This window comes from Macaca mulatta, chromosome 16, assembly GCF_049350105.2.
Source record: "Macaca mulatta isolate MMU2019108-1 chromosome 16, T2T-MMU8v2.0, whole genome shotgun sequence".
NCBI classification, from domain to species: domain Eukaryota; kingdom Metazoa; phylum Chordata; class Mammalia; order Primates; family Cercopithecidae; genus Macaca; species Macaca mulatta.
The window spans coordinates 50,054,917-50,074,625 of NC_133421.1; the positions used below are offsets into that span (position 1 = coordinate 50,054,917).

The 19,709-nt window shown below is 43.4% G+C and overlaps 1 protein-coding gene, 2 long non-coding RNA genes and 1 pseudogene across 32 annotated transcripts in view; 1 reads left to right on the top strand and 3 right to left on the bottom strand.

The window, feature by feature from the left end:
• On the top strand, positions 1 to 14,521 carry LOC144335510 (uncharacterized). Its single transcript, XR_013406420.1, has 3 exons — positions 1 to 115; positions 229 to 854; positions 14,374 to 14,521. It is a non-coding gene; the product is annotated as an uncharacterized LOC144335510 (long non-coding RNA).
• The window catches only part of RPS6KB1 (ribosomal protein S6 kinase B1), a 61,240-nt gene that overhangs the window by 28,153 nt on the left and 13,378 nt on the right, over positions 1 to 19,709 (bottom strand). For 22 of the 30 annotated variants that reach the window (XR_013406390.1, XR_013406395.1, XR_013406391.1 and 19 more), the window contains 3 exons: positions 13,670 to 13,719; positions 11,557 to 11,677; positions 9,424 to 9,492 (listed from right to left, as the gene is read on the bottom strand). The exons of 1 other annotated variant lie outside the window; for it this stretch is intronic. Coding sequence is in view for 18 of the 29 variants with exons in the window: in XM_077970883.1 (XP_077827009.1) it covers positions 9,424 to 9,492; positions 11,557 to 11,677; positions 13,670 to 13,719 (240 nt within the window). In the remaining 11 variants the exon portion in view is untranslated. Of the gene's footprint in view, positions 1 to 9,423; positions 9,493 to 11,556; positions 11,678 to 13,669; positions 14,119 to 16,386; positions 16,461 to 16,510; positions 18,152 to 19,709 lie in introns of those variants that run through there. 7 more of the 30 variants (XM_077970894.1, XM_077970890.1, XR_013406397.1 and 4 more) reach the window with 6 other exon arrangements.
• LOC144335499 (small ribosomal subunit protein uS14 pseudogene) lies at positions 11,898 to 12,333 on the bottom strand (annotated as a pseudogene).
• LOC144335504 (uncharacterized) overlaps positions 14,066 to 19,709 on the bottom strand; it is an 18,345-nt gene continuing 12,701 nt past the window's right edge. Inside the window, exon 2 of the long non-coding RNA XR_013406414.1 lies at positions 14,066 to 14,192. This is a non-coding gene — a long non-coding RNA (uncharacterized LOC144335504). The remainder of the gene's footprint in view (positions 14,193 to 19,709) is intronic.

The window sequence follows — 19,709 nt, forward strand, 5'->3', positions numbered from 1 at the left end:
TGTCTAAAAAACAAAAAATAAAATAAAATAGAATCAGGCATGGTGACGTGTGCCTGTGGTCCCAGCTACTTGGGGGGGCTGAGGCAGGAGAATCGCTTGAGCCCAGGAGGTGGAGGTTGCAGTGAGCCAAAACTGCGCCACTGCACTTCAGCCTGGGCAACAGAGTGAGAGATTCCTTTAAAAAAAAAAAAAAGCCCTTATTCTTAGGAGATATATAGAAGAAATTAGGGTTGAAGTGCTATGAAATCTGCAGTTAACTCTCAAATTGTACAGCAGGAAAATTTATTAAAGTTAAAAACGTGAATATTCATAGATATACATACATGTGGGGGCAGGTAGAAAGGGAGGGACACACAGACAAAGAAAATATGGCAAAATGGTAACAACTAGTGATCACTGAACTATTCTTGCAACTCTGAAAAGTTTAAAAAATTTCAAAGGTGTATTATTTTTGAACTGCTCAGGAGGTTTAAATTTTTGAATTCTTAAAATAAGCAATCAATTGTGAGGAAGTCTGAGAAGCCACAGACTAAGAGACAAGATGAAAAATAAGTAAAGTAGAATCACAGTAATAAAAGGAACAGAGTTTCAAAATGCTGTGGTCAGTAGCTTCAATGCAAAAGAAAGTTAAATTAAGGACGAACTCAGTAAAGACAACTGGATTCAGCAACTGGGACGTCAGTGATGACCTAGGGTACAGGAGCTTCACTGAAACAGTAGTTTCACACCTATAATCCAGCACTTCGGGAGGCCGAGGCAGGTGGATCTCTTGAGGCCAGGAATTCAAGACAAGCCTGGCCAATATGGTGAAACCCCATCTCTACTAAAAATGCAAAAATTAACCAGATACAGTGGTATGCCCCTGTAATCCCAGCTACTCAGGGGGCTGAGGCACGAGAATTGCTTGAACCTGGAAGGCAGAGACTGCAGTGAGCCGAGATTGGGCCACTGCACTCCAGCCTGGGTAAGAGGGCAAGGCTCTGTCTAAAAAACAAAAAATAAAATAAAATAGAATCAGGCATGGTGACATGTGCCTGTGGTCCCAGCTACTTGGGAGGCTGAGGTTGCAGGGTTGCTTGAACACAGGAGTTGGAGGCTGTAGTGTACTACGATCGTATCTGAGAACAGCCACTGCACTCCAACCTGGTCAAATAATGAGACTGTCTCTTAAAAAAAAAAAAAAAAGTAGAATCATAAATCAAAATATGGTAGTGAAAAAAGAATAATGCCTATAATCCCAGCACTTTGGGAGGCCAAGGTGGGTGGACTGCTTGAGCTCAGGAGTTCGAGACCAGCCTGACCAACATGGTAAAACCCCGTCTCTACAAAAACAAAAATTAGTCGGGCATGGTGACATGCACCTGTGATCCCAGCCACTTGGGAGGCTAAGGCTGGAGAATTGCCTGAACCCAGGAGGCAGTGAGCCGAGATCACGCCACTGCACTCCAGCCCGGGTGACCAAGATTTCGCCTCAAAAATTAAAATTAAATTTAAAAAAAAAAAAAACAAAACAGGAAGTCAAAGGAAATCACGTCGGACATCCTTAAGTAGGAAGAGAGGCAGTTGGCTAAAAAGAGTAGAGGGGCTGATAGGAAAGGCTCCAAACAGTTGTAGAGAATGGAAGGATTTATCTAAGGATATGCAGAAAAATTGCGGGGAAGTGCTTAGGGTCGAGGTGAGTTGGGGTCATAGAGTTTTCCCAACAGCAATCTATAGGTTTGTGTGATTTCTGCTAGTAATGCTCAGTAGCTGAGATATAGCAATAAAGGCACACTGACAAGTGAGCTAATGCAGATTAGGGTTTTCCTGAGCAGAAGGTCAATGGAGCTAGCAACTGATAAAGTGGCCGATTATGCCCATAAGGCTGGATTCAGAATAAAGTGAAATAAGAAGGGGTCTAAAAAGTTGAGGACAAAAACAGAAAAGTCAAAGAACTAAAGGGCTTAGGGCCAAAAAATAGGCATTGTAGGAATCAAGTAAGTCTAAAGTGAGAAAGTTATTGTTCTATGAAACCACAATATTTCAGAGGTGGAGAATATCTTTGGCCAAAGGTTCTAAAATGTACAGTGGGAAGTGAACTAATGCTGTAGGCAATAGTATTTTGCTTCCATGGTATATTTTTGTTGCAACTGGTAGGGTCAGGTGATGACTGTTGATAGTCTTTTCCTCACTATTCCACTCTAAGCAAATACCTGAATGGTACCATTCCTATAAGAAGTAAACAGTCCCAGGAGGACTAATAAATCCAGACAGAATGTCCAGATTGAAACAACTCACTTACGGGGACACGTGGTTCTACTTTGATATCATCTTAAAGGCTGGGGGAAGAGGTATACTCTTACCACACAGTCAGGTCAGAGGGGTTAGTACTCTGCCTCCAGGATAATTAAAATCAGAAGGAAGGAACTCAAAGGGAGCCTACAGTCATCTTACTTGAGGATTTAGGAAGGAAAGCCCTGAACTTAACCTTAATAACATCTTTATTTTCATTATTTTTGCTATAAGCTTGCTTTCAAGGATAAGGAAGGAGACAATATCAGATCCTCTAGCCAGGATTAAGAAAAGAACCCCAAGAATGGGAAACAATGGCAACCAAGGAAAACCAGAGGCAAACAGCTTAGGTCCTAGATCCCTGGGCCCCAAAATGAGGCCTGACACTTAGCAGTAATTAAGTCTATGGATTTACCAATATACCACCCCCACTTACCATGGATGGGGAAAAAAAACCCAATACTCTTTTTTTCACTAGATGTGCCAAAAACATACTTCACCCAAGATCTAATTATGCCTAATATGGTCAGGCCTGATTATCCGATATAAATAACGTATCACAAGGAATGAATCACTTAAGAATCTTGACCAGAGGCTGGGCACAGTGGCTCACACCCGTTATCCCAGGACTTTAGGAGGCTGAGGCAGGTGGATCACTTAAGGTCAGGAGTTTGAGACCAGCCTGGCCAACATGGTGAAACCCCGTCTCTACCAAAAGTACAAAAATTAGCCAGGCGTAGTGGTATACACCTGTAGTCCCAGCTATTGGGGAGGCTGAGGCACGAGAATCACTGGAACCCAAGAGGCAAAGGTTGCAGTGAGCTGAGATTGCTCCACTGCACTCCAGCCTGGGTGATGGAGTGAGACTCTGTTTCAAATAAAAAAAGAAATCTTGACCAGTACTTCTTTCAGTATTTCTGGAACAAGCACTATTATGCTGCCTTCAATTCTATACCTAACATGTTTTACAGATTAAAAAATCATTAATCTAAAACAATTCCAACAGGAAAGTCAGATAGCAGGTATCAATGCCAACCCACTGAAGCAGAAACTGATGTTAAGAATAGCTAGATGGCTTTTTAAAGACAATTACCAATAAAATTGTGGTGACAATATTTGTTCCTCAGCTTTCAAACTGAGAAGTCATTTATACTGCCTAAATAAAAATCAGCAAGAAGGACCAAAGTTTTACAAGTCTTATAATTTTTTAAAAAGTCATTTTGATTGTCTTTGAAAGTAGTTCTCCACCAGAAGTTTTGTTTTAAGTCAGTGGAGGCCAGGCACAGTGACTCATGCCTGTAATCCCAGCAAAAGGAGGGTGGAGTCAGGAGTTCGAGACCAGCCTGGCCAATATGGCAAAGCCCCGTCTCTACTAAAAATACAAAAATTAGCTGGGTGTGGTGGGTGCCTGTAATCTCAGCTACTCAAGAGGTTGAGGCAGAAGAATCACTTGAACCCGGGGGAAAAAAAAAAAGACAGTGGAATCTTTTCAGTAATCAATCCCAAACAAGAATAAGAAAACAAACACACACATAATCCATCAGTAATACTAGAAGACATGTGGAATCTCACACCTGAAAAGATAGAGTGGGGATAAAGCAATGGTCCATGATGTAGCAGAGTGGGGTAAGATCAAACCTAAGTGCCTGCAAAGGGGAGTACACAAAAGAAGTTGAATCTATCTACAGAACCCCAGTAAAGCAAGGTTCAACATTAGAGGTAAAACTAGAAGAAAGGGAAAAAATTAGACGAATTAGAGACTATAGAAGGCCGAAGGTGGAGGGCTAAAAACAGGGAGATCTGCAACTCTGTATAAGGAACAGACAGACCAAAAACACTCCCATCTCCACACTAAGTCGAAGAACTAACCCTAGGAGAGGTAAATTCTCCGAGACAAAAAAGAGTGAAAGATTAGCTCCACAGAGTAAAGTGCTAATGTAAAAACTCGAGTTTGGTGAAAGCCCACGTGTTGAGAGGTAAGATCTCCATCTTCTCTCACTCAGCTCCAGAATGCTTTTTCCAGGCAAAAGAACGGTGGGTCTTTCTTAGCACCAACTGATCCTCCCCAGCAAAAAGATCTACAGACAGTACGTATTTATTTATTTATTTATTTGAAATTGAGTTTCGCTCTTGTTGTCCACGCTGGAGTGCAACGGTGCGATCTCCGCTCACTGCAACCTCTGCCTCCCAGGCTCAAGCGATTCTCCTGCCTCAGCACCCCCAAACCAGATGGCCAGGCTGGTTTTGAAGTCCTGACCTCAGGTGATCAACCTGCCTCAGCCTCCCAAAGTGCTGGGATTACAGGCGTGAGCCACGGCACCCAGCCCTGCAGACACTATTATTTGAAGTTCTTGATCAAGTGCCAGCTAACCACTTGACTACCCTGCAGAGAAGCTTACACACACAGAACTTCTGATCAGCTTTTCAGAGTTCTACTCTGAAACATGAATAACTGGGCCAGGCACAGTGGATGGATTATTGAGGCCTAGGCGGACAGATCACTTGAGGTCAGGAGTTTGAGATAAGGCCGACAACATGGTGAAACCCTGTCACTACTAAAAATGCAAAAATTAGCCAGGCATGGTGGCGCATGCCTGTAATCCCAGCTACTTGGGTGGCTGAGGCACAAGAATCGCTTGAACCCAGGAGGTGGAGATTGTAGTGAGCCAAGACTGTGTCACCACTACACTCCAGCCTAGACGACAGAGCAAGACTCCATCTCAAAAAAAGAAGAAAGAATAATCAATGAATGACACCAGACATCTAAAGAAGGCCTCTAACATGGAACAAAGTGACTAAAACTGACTAAATCAAAGTCAAAGAAAACAGAACTCAAAAAAGAACATGCATAAAACAAAATAATATTTCAAATAATTATAATTAAAACTGAGGCAGGCCAGGTGTGGTGGCTCACACCTGCAATCTCAGCACTTTGGGAGGCCGAGGCGGATGGATTGCCTGAGGTCAGGAGTTCAAGACCAGTCTGGCCAACATGGTGAAAACCCATATCTGCTAAAAATACAAAAATTAGCTGGGTGTGGTAGAAGGCGCCTGTAATCCCAGCTACTCAGGAAGCTGAGGCAGGAGAATTGCTTGAACCCAGGAGGCAGGGGTTGCAGTGAGCCAAGATTGCACCACTGCACTCAAAATTGTTCAAGAGTGAGACTCTGTCTCAAAAAAGGTATTAAAATTAAAATTAAAAAAATAATAAAACTCTCAGAGGGATAAAAGAAGATATTATACTCATAAAACAGGTTGCTATAAAACAAAAACAATACAAAGAATTCTGGAGAATCACAAATACAACAGCTTTAAAAAAATTTAGTAGAATGGCTGGGCATGGTGGCTCACACCTATAATCCCAGCACTTTGGGAGGCCAAGGCAGGCGGATCACCTAAGTCGGGAGTTTGTGACCAGCCTGACCAACATGGAGGAACCCTGTCTCTACTAAAAATACAAAATTAGCCGGGCGTGGTGGCGCATGCCTGTAATCCCAGCTACTCAGGAGCCTGAGGCAGGAGAATTGCTTGAACCCGGGAGGCGGAGGTTGCGATGAGCCAAGATAGGGCCATTGCACTCCAGCCTGGGCAACAAGAGCAAAACTTCGTCTCAAAAAAAAAATTCAGTAGAAGAAAGTAAACAACAAGACAAAGAAATGGAAACGTGGAAAAGATAAGAAAAATCAGATGATCAGTTAAGGAGATCCAACATTCAACTAATTGCAATTCCAAGAAGAGAAGACAGTGGGAAGGAAATTATCAAATAAATCACCTAAGAAAATTTCCTAGAACTGAAAGACTAAAGCTTTAAGATTAAAAGAATAAAAATAGGCTGGGCACAGTGGCACACACCTGTAATCCCAACACTTTGGGAGCCAAAACAGAACAACTACTTGAGGCCAGGAGTTCCAGGTCAGCCTGGGAAACACAGGAAGACCTTGTCTCTATGAAACATTTTAAAAATGAACTGGGCATGGTGGCATGCATCTGTAGTCCTGGCGACTCAGAAGTTGTGGCAGAAGGATTGCTTGAGCCCAGGAGTTACAGGTTACAGTGAGGTATGATCACACCACCTCACTCCAGCCTAGGAAACAGAGTGAGACTCTGTCTCTTAAAAATAAAAAAATTAATTTAATTAATAGGCCGCGCACAGTGGGTCACACCTGTAATTCAATCCCAGCACTTTGGGTGGCCGAGGCAGGTGGATCACTTGAGCCCAGGAGTTCAAGACCAGCCTGGGCAACATGGTGAGTGCCCATCTCTACATTTTTTTATTAGCCAGGCCTGGTGGTGCGTGCCTGTGGTCCCAGCTACTCAGGAGACTGAGGTGGGAGGATAGCTTGAGCCCAGGAGTTTGAGGTTGCACTTAGCTATGATTGGATCACTGCACTCCTGCCTAGGTGACAGGGCGACACCCTATCAAAAACTAAATAAAAATAATAAAGTCAAAGCAAGACACATCACTATAAAAACTTAGATCAGAAATAAAGAGAAAATCTTAAATATTTCCACAGAAAAATAGGCCATGCGTAAAGGATTGGGAATCAGAATGCCAAAGCACTTCAACAGAAACTCTCGAGTACAGAAGAAAATTGAGCAAAATTCTAAGTGAAAATAATTTTCAACTCTAATAACATAATCAAGTAAATATAAACATAAAGAAATCTCAAATATACAATATGGATATATTTTTATTATAAATGTATCTTTATGTACCTTTATGTACCTTTTCTGAGGGAGCCACTAGTAGAGTGTCACCAAAACAAGGGCATAAACTAAGAAAAAGGAAAAGCTATGGGATCCAGGAAACAAAAGATTCAACACTGAAGGAGCCAAGAGGATTCCAGGGATTGTGGTGAAGAAAGAGTCCAGTCATAACAGTTGTGACTAAAGAGCTACTACTCCAGATGGGAGCAGGCGGATAGAAAGTTCCTAAGATATGCCTCTGGGAAATAAATGGAACTGATAGATTATCTTATAAGTCTGATCAAAGAACAGTAGACTGAAAGGCATTTTACAAAATTGTTGTAAGGTATCAGAGGACAATAGTAGATTCAAAGAAAGCAAAACAAAATGAGAGGATGAGATAAAGGAGGGTGAAGTAAACAAGATTAATATCCTTAACTCTCATAAAAGAAAGTTAATACAGCCAGGAGCGGTGGCTCACCCTGTAATCCCAACACTTTGGGAGGCCGAGGCAGGCCAATCCCCTGAGGTCAGGAGTTTGACACCAGCATGGCCAACATGGCGAAACCGCATCTCTACTAAAAATACAAAAATTAGCCAGGTGTGGTGGTGGGTGCCTGTAATCCCAGCCACTCAAGAAGCTGAAGCAGGAGAATCGCTTTAACCCGGGAGGTGGAGGTTGCAGTGAGTCGAGATCACGCCACTGCACTCCAGCCTGGGCAACAGAGTGAGGCTCTGTCTCTAAAAAAACAAAAAATTTGAAAACTGCTGAATTAAAAAGATAGCAGTTGGCCGGACGTGGTGGCTCATGCCTGTAATCCCAGCACTTTGGGAGGCGGAGGCGGGCAGATCACCTTAGGTCGGGAGTTCGAAACCAGCCTGACCAACATGGAGAAACCCCATGGAGAAACCGCGTCTCTACTAAAAATGCAAAATTAACTGGGCATGGTGGCACATGCCTGTAATCCCACCTCCTAGGGAGACTGAGGCAGGAGAATCGCTTGCACCTGGGAGGCAGAGGTTGCGGTGAGCCGCGATCGCGCCATTGCACTCCAGCCTGAGCAACAAGAGCGAAACTCCGTTTCAAAAAAAAAAAAAAAAAGATAGGCCGGGCGCGGTGGCCCACACCTGTAATCTCAGCACTTTGGGAGGCCGAGATGGGCGGATCACGAGGTCAGGAGATCGAGACCATCCTGGCTAACATGGTGAAAACCCCATCTCTACTAAAAATACAAAAAATTAGCCGGGCGAGGTGGCGGGCGCCTGTAGTCCCAGCTACTTGGGAGGCTGAGGCAGGAGAATGGCGTGAACCTGGGAGGCGGAGCTTGCAGTGAGCCGAGATCCTGCCACTACACTCCAGCCTGGATGACAGAGCGAGACTCTGTCTCAAAAAAAAAAAAAAAAAATAGCAGTAGGCCAGGCGCAGTGGCTCACGCCTGTAATCCCAGCAGTTTGGGAGGCTGAGACAGGTATATCACCTGAGGTCAGGAGTTCGAGACCAGCCTGGCCAGTATGGTGAAATCCCGTCTATACTAAAAATACAAAAATTAGCCAGGCATGGTGGTAGGCGCCTGTAATCCTAGCTACTAGGGAGGCTGGGGCAGGAGAATCACTTGAATCTGGGAGGCAGAGGTTGCAGTGAGCTGAGATTGCACCACTGCACTCCAGCCTGGACAACAGAGTGAGAGTTCATCTCAAAAAAAAAAAAAAAAAAACAGAAAGAGAAATAGCAGTATATACTTATTACTTAGAAATGAGACCAGAAACAGCAAAGTTACCTCAACAACTAATTGCAAGAGCTCTCTTTTCCACCCTCAACAAGCAGAAATAAAAATAGGAATAACAGTAATGAAACATACCTCACATTCTAAAAGGTATTGCAACTGTGTTAGAAATACATTTTTTGCTGGGTGCGGTGGCTCATGCCTGTAATCCCAGCACTTTGGGAGGCCGAGGCAGGCAGATCACCTGAGGTCAGGAGATCAAGATCATCCTGGCCAACATGGTGAAATCCCATTTCTACCAAAAATACAAAAAAGTAGCTGGGCGTGGTGGTGTGTGCCTGTAGTCCCAGCTACTTGGGAGGCTGAGGCAGGAGAATTACTTGAACGTGGGAGATGGAGGTTGCAGTGAGCCGAGATCGCGCCACCGCACTCCAGCCTGGGCGACAGAGCACGACTCCATCTCAAAAAAAAAGAAATACATTTTTTCTGTAAGACACTGGGTCTTGCCACATTGCTCAGGCTACCCTTGAACTCCTAGTTCAAGCAATCCTCCTGCCTCAGTCACCCAAGTATCCAGGTATGCATCACTGTACCTGGCTTGAGATACATTTTTTTGACTGCAAATTTTAGGCTAAAATGTTACAACAATTAAAAATATGAGGTGATTGCTTCTTGGCCTTTTGGCTAAGATCCAGTGTAAGAATACGGTGTGAGAGGACTAAAAAGGGGGAGTGGAAATCACCTTTTTAAGCACCTTCATGGCAAATATTTTCCCAGTATTTGCTCCTGTTACTTTTCGTACTTGAAAAACCTGGATTAAAAAAAAGTGTGCGTTATTCAAAGGCAAACTATGTCAGGCATACTCCTTTAATTCCTAGTTATAAGAAACATATGGCACAGCAGTTTACATTATAAAAACTACATGCAAAAATGATCAGCTAAAAGAACAGACCACATTAACGATCATGACTTTCCTGTTTGTCCTGCTGCCATCTGGTGGTAATGTTGGACAATGACCATCTAATAATAAACACTGTTACTTCGTATTAATATATAAAATCCTACTTAGAACAAGCTATAACAGTGTTCCCAGAAGCATAATGCCACCTTAAAAATTATAAAATATTTCATAAATTTCTTTCAAGGTTGCCACTGCCTTTGCTTCACATAAAACTATTTAAAAATAGTTGACAGGAAATTACTGTTTACCTATTACTTAATATAGCTTGTACTTATACTTGGTCCTCTGAATCTATAGGTTCAGCAGCCGCGGATTCAACCAACCTCAGAATGAAAATATTTGGGGGGAAAAACAATAAACAATACAAATAATAAAAAATAATATAAATATGGCCAGGTGCGGCGGCTCACACCTGTAATCCCAGCACTTTGGGAGGCCAACTCAGGCGGATCACCTGAGGTCAGGAGTTCAAGACCAGCCTGGCCAACATGGCGAAACTTCGTCTCTACCAAAAATATAAAAATTAACTGGATGTAGTGGTGCACGCCTGTAATCCCAGCTACTCAGGAGACTGAGGCAGGAGAATCACTTGAATCTGGAAGGCAGAGGTTGCAGTGAGCTGAGATCGCGCCACTGCACTCCAGCCTATGGGAAAGAGTGAGACTCCATCTCAAAAATCATAAAAAAGAAAATAAAAAACCAAGTATATGGGAGGATGCATGTAGCTTATATGCAAATACTGTGCCATTTTATATAAGGCACTTGAGCATTGGCAGATTTCATTATCTGCAAAGGTCTTGGAATCAGCCCCCCTTATCCCTCCCCCATACTGAAAGACAACTATAAACATTTTCATGCAACACCTAAAGTATGTGAGATTCAAAGTGCATGTGTTGGCCGGGCGCGGTGGCTCAAGCCTGTAATCCCAGCACTTTGGGAGGCCGAGATGGGCGGATCACGAGGTCAGGAGATCGAGACCATCCTGGCTAACACGGTGAAACCCCGTCTCTACTAAGAAATACAAAAAATAGCCGGGCGAGGTGGCAGCGCCTGTAGTCCCAGCTACTCAGGAGGCTGAGGCTGGAGAATGGCGTAAACCCGGGAGGCGGAGCTTGCAGTGAGCTGAGATCCGGCCACTGCACTCCAGCCTGGGCTACAGAGCGAGACTCCGTCTCAAAAAAAAAAAAAAAAAAAAAAAACAAAGTGCATGTGTTGCACATTCAGGATGATTAGAAATTAGAATGTGTTCTTAAGCATAAGAATAGACTACAAATGTCTGCTTTGCAAAAATTAACACTACACAATAGCAAAAATAGTTCTTAAAACTTAATCCTAACCAAGTTGTTATCTAAATTATTTTGATAAGAGAATAGTTTGGTAAAAATTTTCGTGGGCAGAACTCATAAAAGTGATGTCTTAAGTTATAAAGCCTTGGGCAAAACTGTGAAACTAAATAGTTTTCTTCAGTTTTCTTCCCCCTTTTTATATTCCTTCAGCTTCCTCAATTCTGTTGCTCCAGATAACCAGCTGAGACTAAGGTCTCAGTAACAGATAACAACTTAGAGTGCCATGTCTCTTGTAAGCAAGGAGGAGTTTATTTTTAAAGAGGATACCATTTAACCAAAGTAAAGAATGAACCCTCTAATAATAGACTTTGCCTGGTATAGCTGCCTACTTATTTATTCCACAAATATTGACTGAGTACCTATTTTGTGCCAGGCTTTTACATGTGTGGTGGTATGAAGGGAAGGGAAAACTGAACTTCTGTACATCCCTCAAACATACCAGCTAAGTGGTCATGATCATATCCTTTGCTGACAGCTGACAAAGATTGAAGATGACTGCTGGAACCAGGGCATAAAAATCAATCTATTCAAGACAGACAACAGCTCTCATTTCAAAAATATTGCCTACCTTTCCATAGCCCCCTTTACCAAGTACCCGAAGTAGCTCAAAACATTCTGGTCTGATTTTTTCTGGCCCTCTGTTCACACTAGTTTCTGAGATTTCAAATTTCTCACAATGTTCCATGCCACTGGGAAGAAAAGCAAAACCAAAAATAAATTTGCAAAAAGTTAAATTACTTTCAGCATATAGTCAAGAAAAAGGAGAAAAAGAAATGTAATATAATTAAGTAAAAAGAAAAAAGTACATGACAGCAAATTATCTGTGCTCTAAACAAACAGAACAGCAGGTCAAGATGAGGGTGGCCCGATAATTATTTACCTCCTTGTTCACAGAATGTGAATCAATTATTTACTTATTTTATAAATGTTTATTTTATGTACAAAGAGGTATTGTACAAAGAGGTATGTACAAAGAGGTTTTTCACTGGGTAGGTGCCTTGGATAATCCATTCAAGGAAGATCGCTTACTCCAACTTAATGAAACCTATGTCCTTTGTGTACTGATGGAAACACTGGCGGAACATATTGTGGCCGTATTTCTGGATCAGACCTTGCTGGTTTGAGCAGATGCAACAAGAGCAAGAACCCTGACTCAATTTTCACGGGTGACTCCAACACAGCTGCTGGTGACCCATCTTGCTCTTAGGAGTGCAACGATGTAAAAGAAGACAATTATTTATTTTCATAAGCATCAAGCACCCCAAAACTAAGGTAAATTAGAACAAGTTTATTAAATTGACAAAGAAAAAAAGTCTTCTAGTTATTCAAATTTACTTCATTCAAAATATCTATGAAATTAGGTATTATCCAATCTCATTTAGCAATGTCAGCAGAAAATCTGGGATCTTTCCAAAACTACCCAATTAGTTCACATCATGGTACAAAATTTCTTCTCTATATCTTTTTTTTTAAGTTATTAGCTTAATTTCAAGAATCCAACAGGCTTGGTAGCTTAATCCCAGCACTTTGGGAGGCTGAGGTGGGCGGACCACTTGAGGTCTGGAGTTCAAGACCAGCCTGGCCAACATGGTAAAACCCTGTCTTCACTAAAAATACAAAAATTCCAGCCTGGCCAACATGGGGAAATCCTGTCTCTATTAAAAATACAAAAATTAGCTGGGCGTCGTGGCAGGAACCTATAATCCCAGCTACTCGGGAGGCTGGGGGACAAGAGCGAGACTTTGTCTCAAAATAAAAAAAAAAAAATTAGCCAGGTGTGGTGGTGCACACCTGTAGTCCCAGCTACTTGGCATGCTGAGGCAGGACAATTGCTTGAACCCAGGAGGTGGAGGTTGCGGTGAGCCAAGATCATGCCACTGTGCTCCAGCCTGGGTGACAGAGGGAGACTCCCTCTCCAAAAAAATAAAAATATAGAATCCAAAAGGGGTAGCAATTGTCTCTGTCATTTAAATGTACATGAGTGATTTATCTTCTCACTCTTCTCCTACACCAAGGCTTTTTACTTGAGTGTACGATACAGAGCAGATTAATCACCATACTCACCTAATGGAGCTTGTCTAAAATGACTTAAGATTACATGAATTTCATTTTTGTTGTCGTTGAGACTGAGTCTCGCTCTGTCGCCCAGCTAATTTTTGAATTTTAAGAAGAGACAGGGTTTCGCCGTGTTGGCCAGGCTGGTCTCGAACTCCTGACCTCAAATGACCCGCCCACCTCGGCCTCCCCAAGTGCTGGGATTACAGGTGTGAGTCACTGTGCCCAGCTGGATTGCATGAATTTCTGTTTGAATGACTGTATGAATTTCTGTTTGTATATTAAAGCAAAACAAAGCATTTGACTTTTTGAGGCATTTCTACAAATTTTTCTGTAAGAGAAGATTAAAACTGTGGCTCTCTATATTAAACTAACAACTCAGATTCATATTCAGTACTCTGAATCTGAATTAATATCTTTTCCTCAAAATTCATATATAATCTCAAAACTCTGATAGATTACAATATCGATCAGAGTTTGGTGCCAAATTCAATACATCAAGTTGATAAATATGACTACATATTTAAGAACAGGTTACTGGAATCACTTGATTGCTATGAAATAGAACTGATAAAACCTACTTGTAAGAAAGACAACACAATGAACATCTCTTCATATAAACTTACAGTTCATATGGTCCAACTCCCCCATGGTCCATGCTTTCATTTAACTGACCCTGAAAAATATGTTAAATTTCAGAAATAATCTCATAAACATAAAATTTAAAGGTTTAATTCTTTGTTTCATAACTGAAAGAGAATGAATGAAATAAACCAGTCTAAAAATTCTCTTATACTTCAACAACAGGCAAATATGGTAATGAATAAATATAGTACACAAACAACATTGTGTGAATTTCACTCTCAATTATTTTACAAATAGAGATGAGGTCTTTCTCCGTTGCCCAAATTGGAATGCAGTCAGTAGCTATTAAGGGGTATGATCATAGCATACCAGAGCCTTAAACTCAAGTGATTCTTCTGCCTCAGTGTTCCAAGTAGCTGGGACTACAGGCACCCGTCTTTTTCTTTTTTTCTTTCCTTTTTTGAGATGGAGTCTCACTCTCTCACCCAGACTGGAGTGCAACAGTGCCATCTCGGCTCACTGCAACCTCTGCCTCCCAGGTTCCAGTGTTTCTCCCACCTTGGCCTCCCGAGTAGCTGGGGTGTACCACCACGCCTGGCTAATTTTTTTTTTTTTTTTTTGAGATGGAGTCTTGCTCTGTCGCCCAGGCTGGAGTGCAGTGGCGCAATCTTGACTCACTGCAACCTCCACCTCCCGGGTTCAAGCAATTCCCCTGTCTCAGCCTCCCAAGTAGCTGGGATTACAGGTGCCTGCCACCACACCCGGCTAATTTTTTGTATTTTTAGTAGAGACAGGGTTTCACCATGTTGGCCAGGCTGGTCTCAAACTCCCAACCTCAGGTGATCCGCCCTCCTCGGCCTACCAAAGTGCTGGGATTACAGGTGTGAGCCACCACGCCCGGCCCCAGCTTTTGCTTTTAATTTTATATGACAGGCCAGGTGTGGTGGCTCACGCCTGTAATCCCAGCACTTTGGGAGGCCGACGGGGTCAGGAGTTCGAGACCAGCCTGGCCTATATGGGGAAATCCCGTCTCTACTAAAAATACAAAAAGTAGCCAGGTGTGGTGGCACATGCCTGTAGTTCCAACTACTTGGGAGGCTGAGGCAGGAGAATTGCTTGAACCCAGAAGGCAGAGGTTGCAGTGAGCCAAGATTGCACCACTGCACTCCAGCCTGGGCGACAGAGCAAGACTCCATCTCAAAAAAACAAAAAACAAACAAACAAAAACAAAAGCTGGGTGCGGTGGCTCATGCCTGTCACCCCAGCACTCTGGGAGGCCAAGGCGGGCAGATCGCCTGAGGTTGAGGGTTCGAGACCAGCCTGACCAACATGAAGAAATCCCATCTCTACTAAAAAAATACAAAATTAGTCGGGCGTGGTGGCCCATGCCTGCAATGCCAGCTACTCGGGAGGGTGAGGCGGGAGACTCGCTTTAACCCGGAAGGCAGAGATGGCAGTGAGCCGAGATCGCGCCATTGTACTCCAGTCTGGGCAACAAGAGCAAAACTGTCTCAAAAAAAAAAAAAATTCTTTTACATGACAACTAAACTATAGAGGCTACTCATCACTAATCAAAAAATAAAACCAAGTGGATTATCCATCAAAATGTACATTTTATCTATTTATCTATTTGAAAATGTGTATTTTCGGCCGGGTGCAGTGGCTCACGCCTGTAATCCCAGCACTTTGGGAGGCCGAGGAAGGTGGATCACCTGAGGTCAGAAGTTTGAGACCATCCTGGCCAACAAGGTGAAACCCCATCTCTACCAAAAATACAAAAATTAGCTGGGCGTGGTGGTGGGTGCCTGTAGTCCCAGCTACTGGGGAGGCTGAGGCAGGAGAATTGCTTGAATACGGGAAGCAAAGGTTGCAGTGAGCAGAGACTGCGCCACTGCACTCCAGCCTGAGTGACAGAGTGAGACTCTGCACCCCCCCCAAAAAAGGAAAAAATATATGTATTTTGTGTATTAAGAAATTAAAGGCACTACATTCTGAGTATGACTTAACAAATCAAATGATTTACACACAGTGCTATTTTGATGTGCTTTTAACACACAGAGTAACATAATGCTATAAACTAAGCCTATGGTACCCACAACTAGTCCAGGGTATCTAGTGTAAAATGCAGCCAATCAAGACAAAATAATTAAGCAACACTGTCAAACAGTTAGAACTCATGCTGGCCACACATTTAATCTGACCATAGAATAAATGGGTGCAAAATTTAAATAACCTTCTATATACTAGCAATGAACAACCCCAAAATGAAATGAAGATAACAATTCCATTCATAATACCATCACTAAGAAGTAGCTTAGAAAAAAATTTATGGCAGGTACAGTGGCATAAATACGTCCGGAGGCCAAGGCAGGAGGATTACTTGGAGTTCAAGACCAGCCTGGCCAACCTAGTAAGATCTTGCCTCCACAAAAAAGTTTTTAAAAATTAGCTGAATGTGGTGGCACATGCCTGTAGTCCCAGCTACTTAGAAGACTGAGGTGGCAGGATTACATGAGTCCAGGAGGTCATAGCTACAATGTGCCATGATTGTGCCACTGTATTCCAGCCTGGGCAACAGAGTGAGATTGTCTCAAAAAAAAAAAAAAAAAAAAATCAACCAAAGTGTAAGACTTATATACTGAAAACAATGAAAACATAAAACATTGCTGAATAAAATTAAAGACAACCTAAATAAATGGAAAGGCATTCCATGTTTATGGATCAGAAGATTTAACATTGTTAAGATGGCAATACTAACCAAATTGGTCACAGATTCAACTGAATCCTATCAAAACCCCAGGTTCCTTTCTTGCAGAAATCGAAAAGCTGATCCTAAAATTCATATAGAAATGCAAGGGACAGTTGGGCATAGTGGCTCATACCTATAATCCCAGCACTTTGGGAGGCTTAGGCGGGCGGATCACGAGGTCAGGAGATCGAGACCATCCTGGCCAACATGGTGAAACCCTGTCTCTACTAAAAATACAAAAGAGTAGCCGGGCGTGGCGGCAGGCGCCTGTAGTCCCAGCTACTCGGGAGGCTGAGGCAGGAGAATGGTGTGAGCCCAGGAGGCGGAGCTTACAGTGAGCCGAGATTACGCCACTGCACTTCAGCCTGGGCGACAGAGCAAGACTCCGTCTCAAAAAAAAGAAAAAAAAGAAAAAGAAAAAGAAAGAAATGCAAGTGACCAGATGGGAAAGGTGGTTCACGTCTATAATCCCAGCACTTTGGGGGGGGCCAAAGAACATGGATCACCTGAGGTCAGGAGTTTGAAACCAGCTTGGCCAACACAGCGAAACCCTGTCTCTACTAAAAATACAAAAATTAGCCAGGTGCGGTGGAGGGCGCCTGTAATCTCAGCTACTCAGGAGGTTGAGGCAGAAGAATTGCTTGAACCCGTGAAGCAGAGGTTGCAGTGAGCGAGATCATTCCATTGCACTCCAGCCCAGGTGACAGAGTGAGACTCCATCTCAAAAAACAAAAAGAAAGAAAGGAAGAAATGCAAGGGACCCAGGCCAGGTGTGGTGGCTCACACCTGTAATCCTAGCACTTTAGGAGGCTGAGATAGGTGGATCACTCGAGGTCAGGAGTTCAAGACCAGTCTGGCTAATATGGTGAAACCCCATGTCTACTAAAAATACAAAAATTAGCCAAAGTGGTGATACATGCTTGTAATCCCAGCTAATCAGGACTGAGGAGAAGAATGGCTTGAACCCAGGAGACGGAGGTTGCAGTGAGCTGAGATCGTGCCACTGCACACTCCAGCCTGGGCAACGAAGCTAGACTTTGTCTCAAAAAAAAAAAAAAAAGAAAGAAATGCAAGGGACCCAAAATAACTGATACAATCTTGAAAAAACAAAGTTGGAGAACTGAAACTTCCCCATTTCAAAACATGTTACAAAGCTACAGCCATCAAGACAGTGTGGTAGTGGCATAAAGAAGGACATATAGATCAAGAGAACAGAACTAAGAGTCTAGAAATAAACTCTTATATTTATATTGTCAACTAATTTTTGATAAAACTTCCAAAAATATTCACTAGGCAAGAGGTAATCTTTCAATAAATGTGTTGGAACAACTGGATATCACATACAATTCAAATAATGATGCTAGGACAACTGGGTATCTATATGCTACTTCATACTATACACAAAAATTAACTCAAAATGGAGCAAAGACCTAAATACAGGAGCTAAGACTATAAAACTCGAGCTGAGTGTGGTGTTGCGTGCCTGTAGTCCCAGCTATCAAGGAGGCTGAGGCAGGATGAACACCTGAGCCCGGGAGTTCCACTCCAGCCTGGGCAACATAGCGAGACCTCCGCCTCCAAAAAAAAATCCTCTCAAGGGCCAGGCGCAGTGGCTCACACCTGTAATCCCAACACTTTGGGAGGCTGAGGTGGGTGGATCACCTGAGGTCAGGAGTTCAAGACCATTCAGACCAATGTGGTGAAACCCCGTCTCTACTAAAAACGCAAAACATTAGCCGGGCATTGTGGCCGGAGCCTGTAATCCCACCTACTCAGGAGGCTGAGGCAGGAGAATTGCTTGAACCCAGGAGGCGGAGGTTGTAGTGAGCTGAGATCGTGCCATCGCACTCCAGCCTGGGCAACAAGAACAAAATTCCATCTCAAAAAAAAAAAATCCTTCAAAAACTTAACAAGAAAATAAAATTATTGGCCGGGCGCGGTGGCTCAAGCCTGTAATTCCAGCACTTTGGGAGGCCGAGACGGGCGGATCATGAGGTCAGGAGATCGAGACCATCCTGGCTAAAAAACGGTGAAACCCCGTCTCTACTAAAAAATATAAAAAACTAGCCGGGCGAGGTGGCGGGCGCCTGTAGTCCCAGCTACTCGGGAGGCTGAGGCAGGAGAATGGCCTAAACCCGGGAGGCGGAGCTTGCAGTGAGCTGAGATCCGGCCACTGCACTCCAGTCTGGGCGACAGAGCGAGACTCCGTCTCAAAAAAAAAAGAAAAGAAAATTATTAGAAGAAGCATAGGAGGGGCCGGGCGCGGTGGCTCACACCTATAATACCAGCACTTTGGGAGGCTGAGGTGGGCGGATCACGAGGTCAGGAGATCGAGACCATCTTGGCTAACATGGTGAAACTCCGTCTCTACTAAAAATACAAAAAATTAGCCGGGAGTGGTGGCAGGCGCCTGTAGTCCCAGCTACTTGGGAGGCTGAGGCAGGAGAATGGCGTGAACCCGGGAGGCGGAGCTTGCAGTGAATCGAGATTGTGCCACTGCACTCCAGCCTGGATGACAGAGTGAGACTCTGTCTCAAATAAAAAAAAAAAAAAAAAAAAAAGAAAAGAAGAGGAAGCAGCAGCAGCATAGGAGGGAGTAAATCTTCATGATCCTGGGGAAAGCAATAATGTATGAAAGTTTCTTACATACATTACCCAAAGCACAAACAATTTAAAAAATCAATAAACTGATTTACTGAAAATGTAAAACCTTTGCATGTCAAAAGACACCAACACCATCAAGAAAGCTAAAAGAGACTGAGCACAGCGGCTCACGCTTGTAATTCCAACACTTTGGGAGGCTGAGATGGGCATATCACTTGAGCTCAGGAGTTTGAGACCAGCCTGGGCAACATGGTGAAACCTGGTCTCTACAAAATTAGCCAGGCATAGTGGCGCACATCTGTAGTCCCAGCTACTCAGGAGGATGAGATGGGAGGACTGCTTGAGTCCAAGAGGTCAAGGCTGCAGTGAGCCAAAATTGCGTCACTCCTGCCTGGGTGACAGACTGAGACCCTGTCTCAAAAAAGAAAATAAAAACCATAGAATAAGAGTATGTAAAGAATGTGGGCCGGGCGCGGTGGCTCAAGCCTGTAATCCCAGCACTTTGGGAGGCTGAGACGGGTGGATCACGAGGTCAGGAGATCGAGACCATCCTGGCTAACCCAGTGAAACCCCGTCTCTACTAAAAAATACAAAAAACTAGCCGGGTGAGGTGGTGAGCGCCTGTAGTCCCAGCTACTCGGGAGGCTGAGGCAGGAGAATGGCGTAAACCCGGGAGGCAGAGCTTGCAGTGAGCTGAGATCCGGCCACTGCACTCCAGCCTGGGCGAC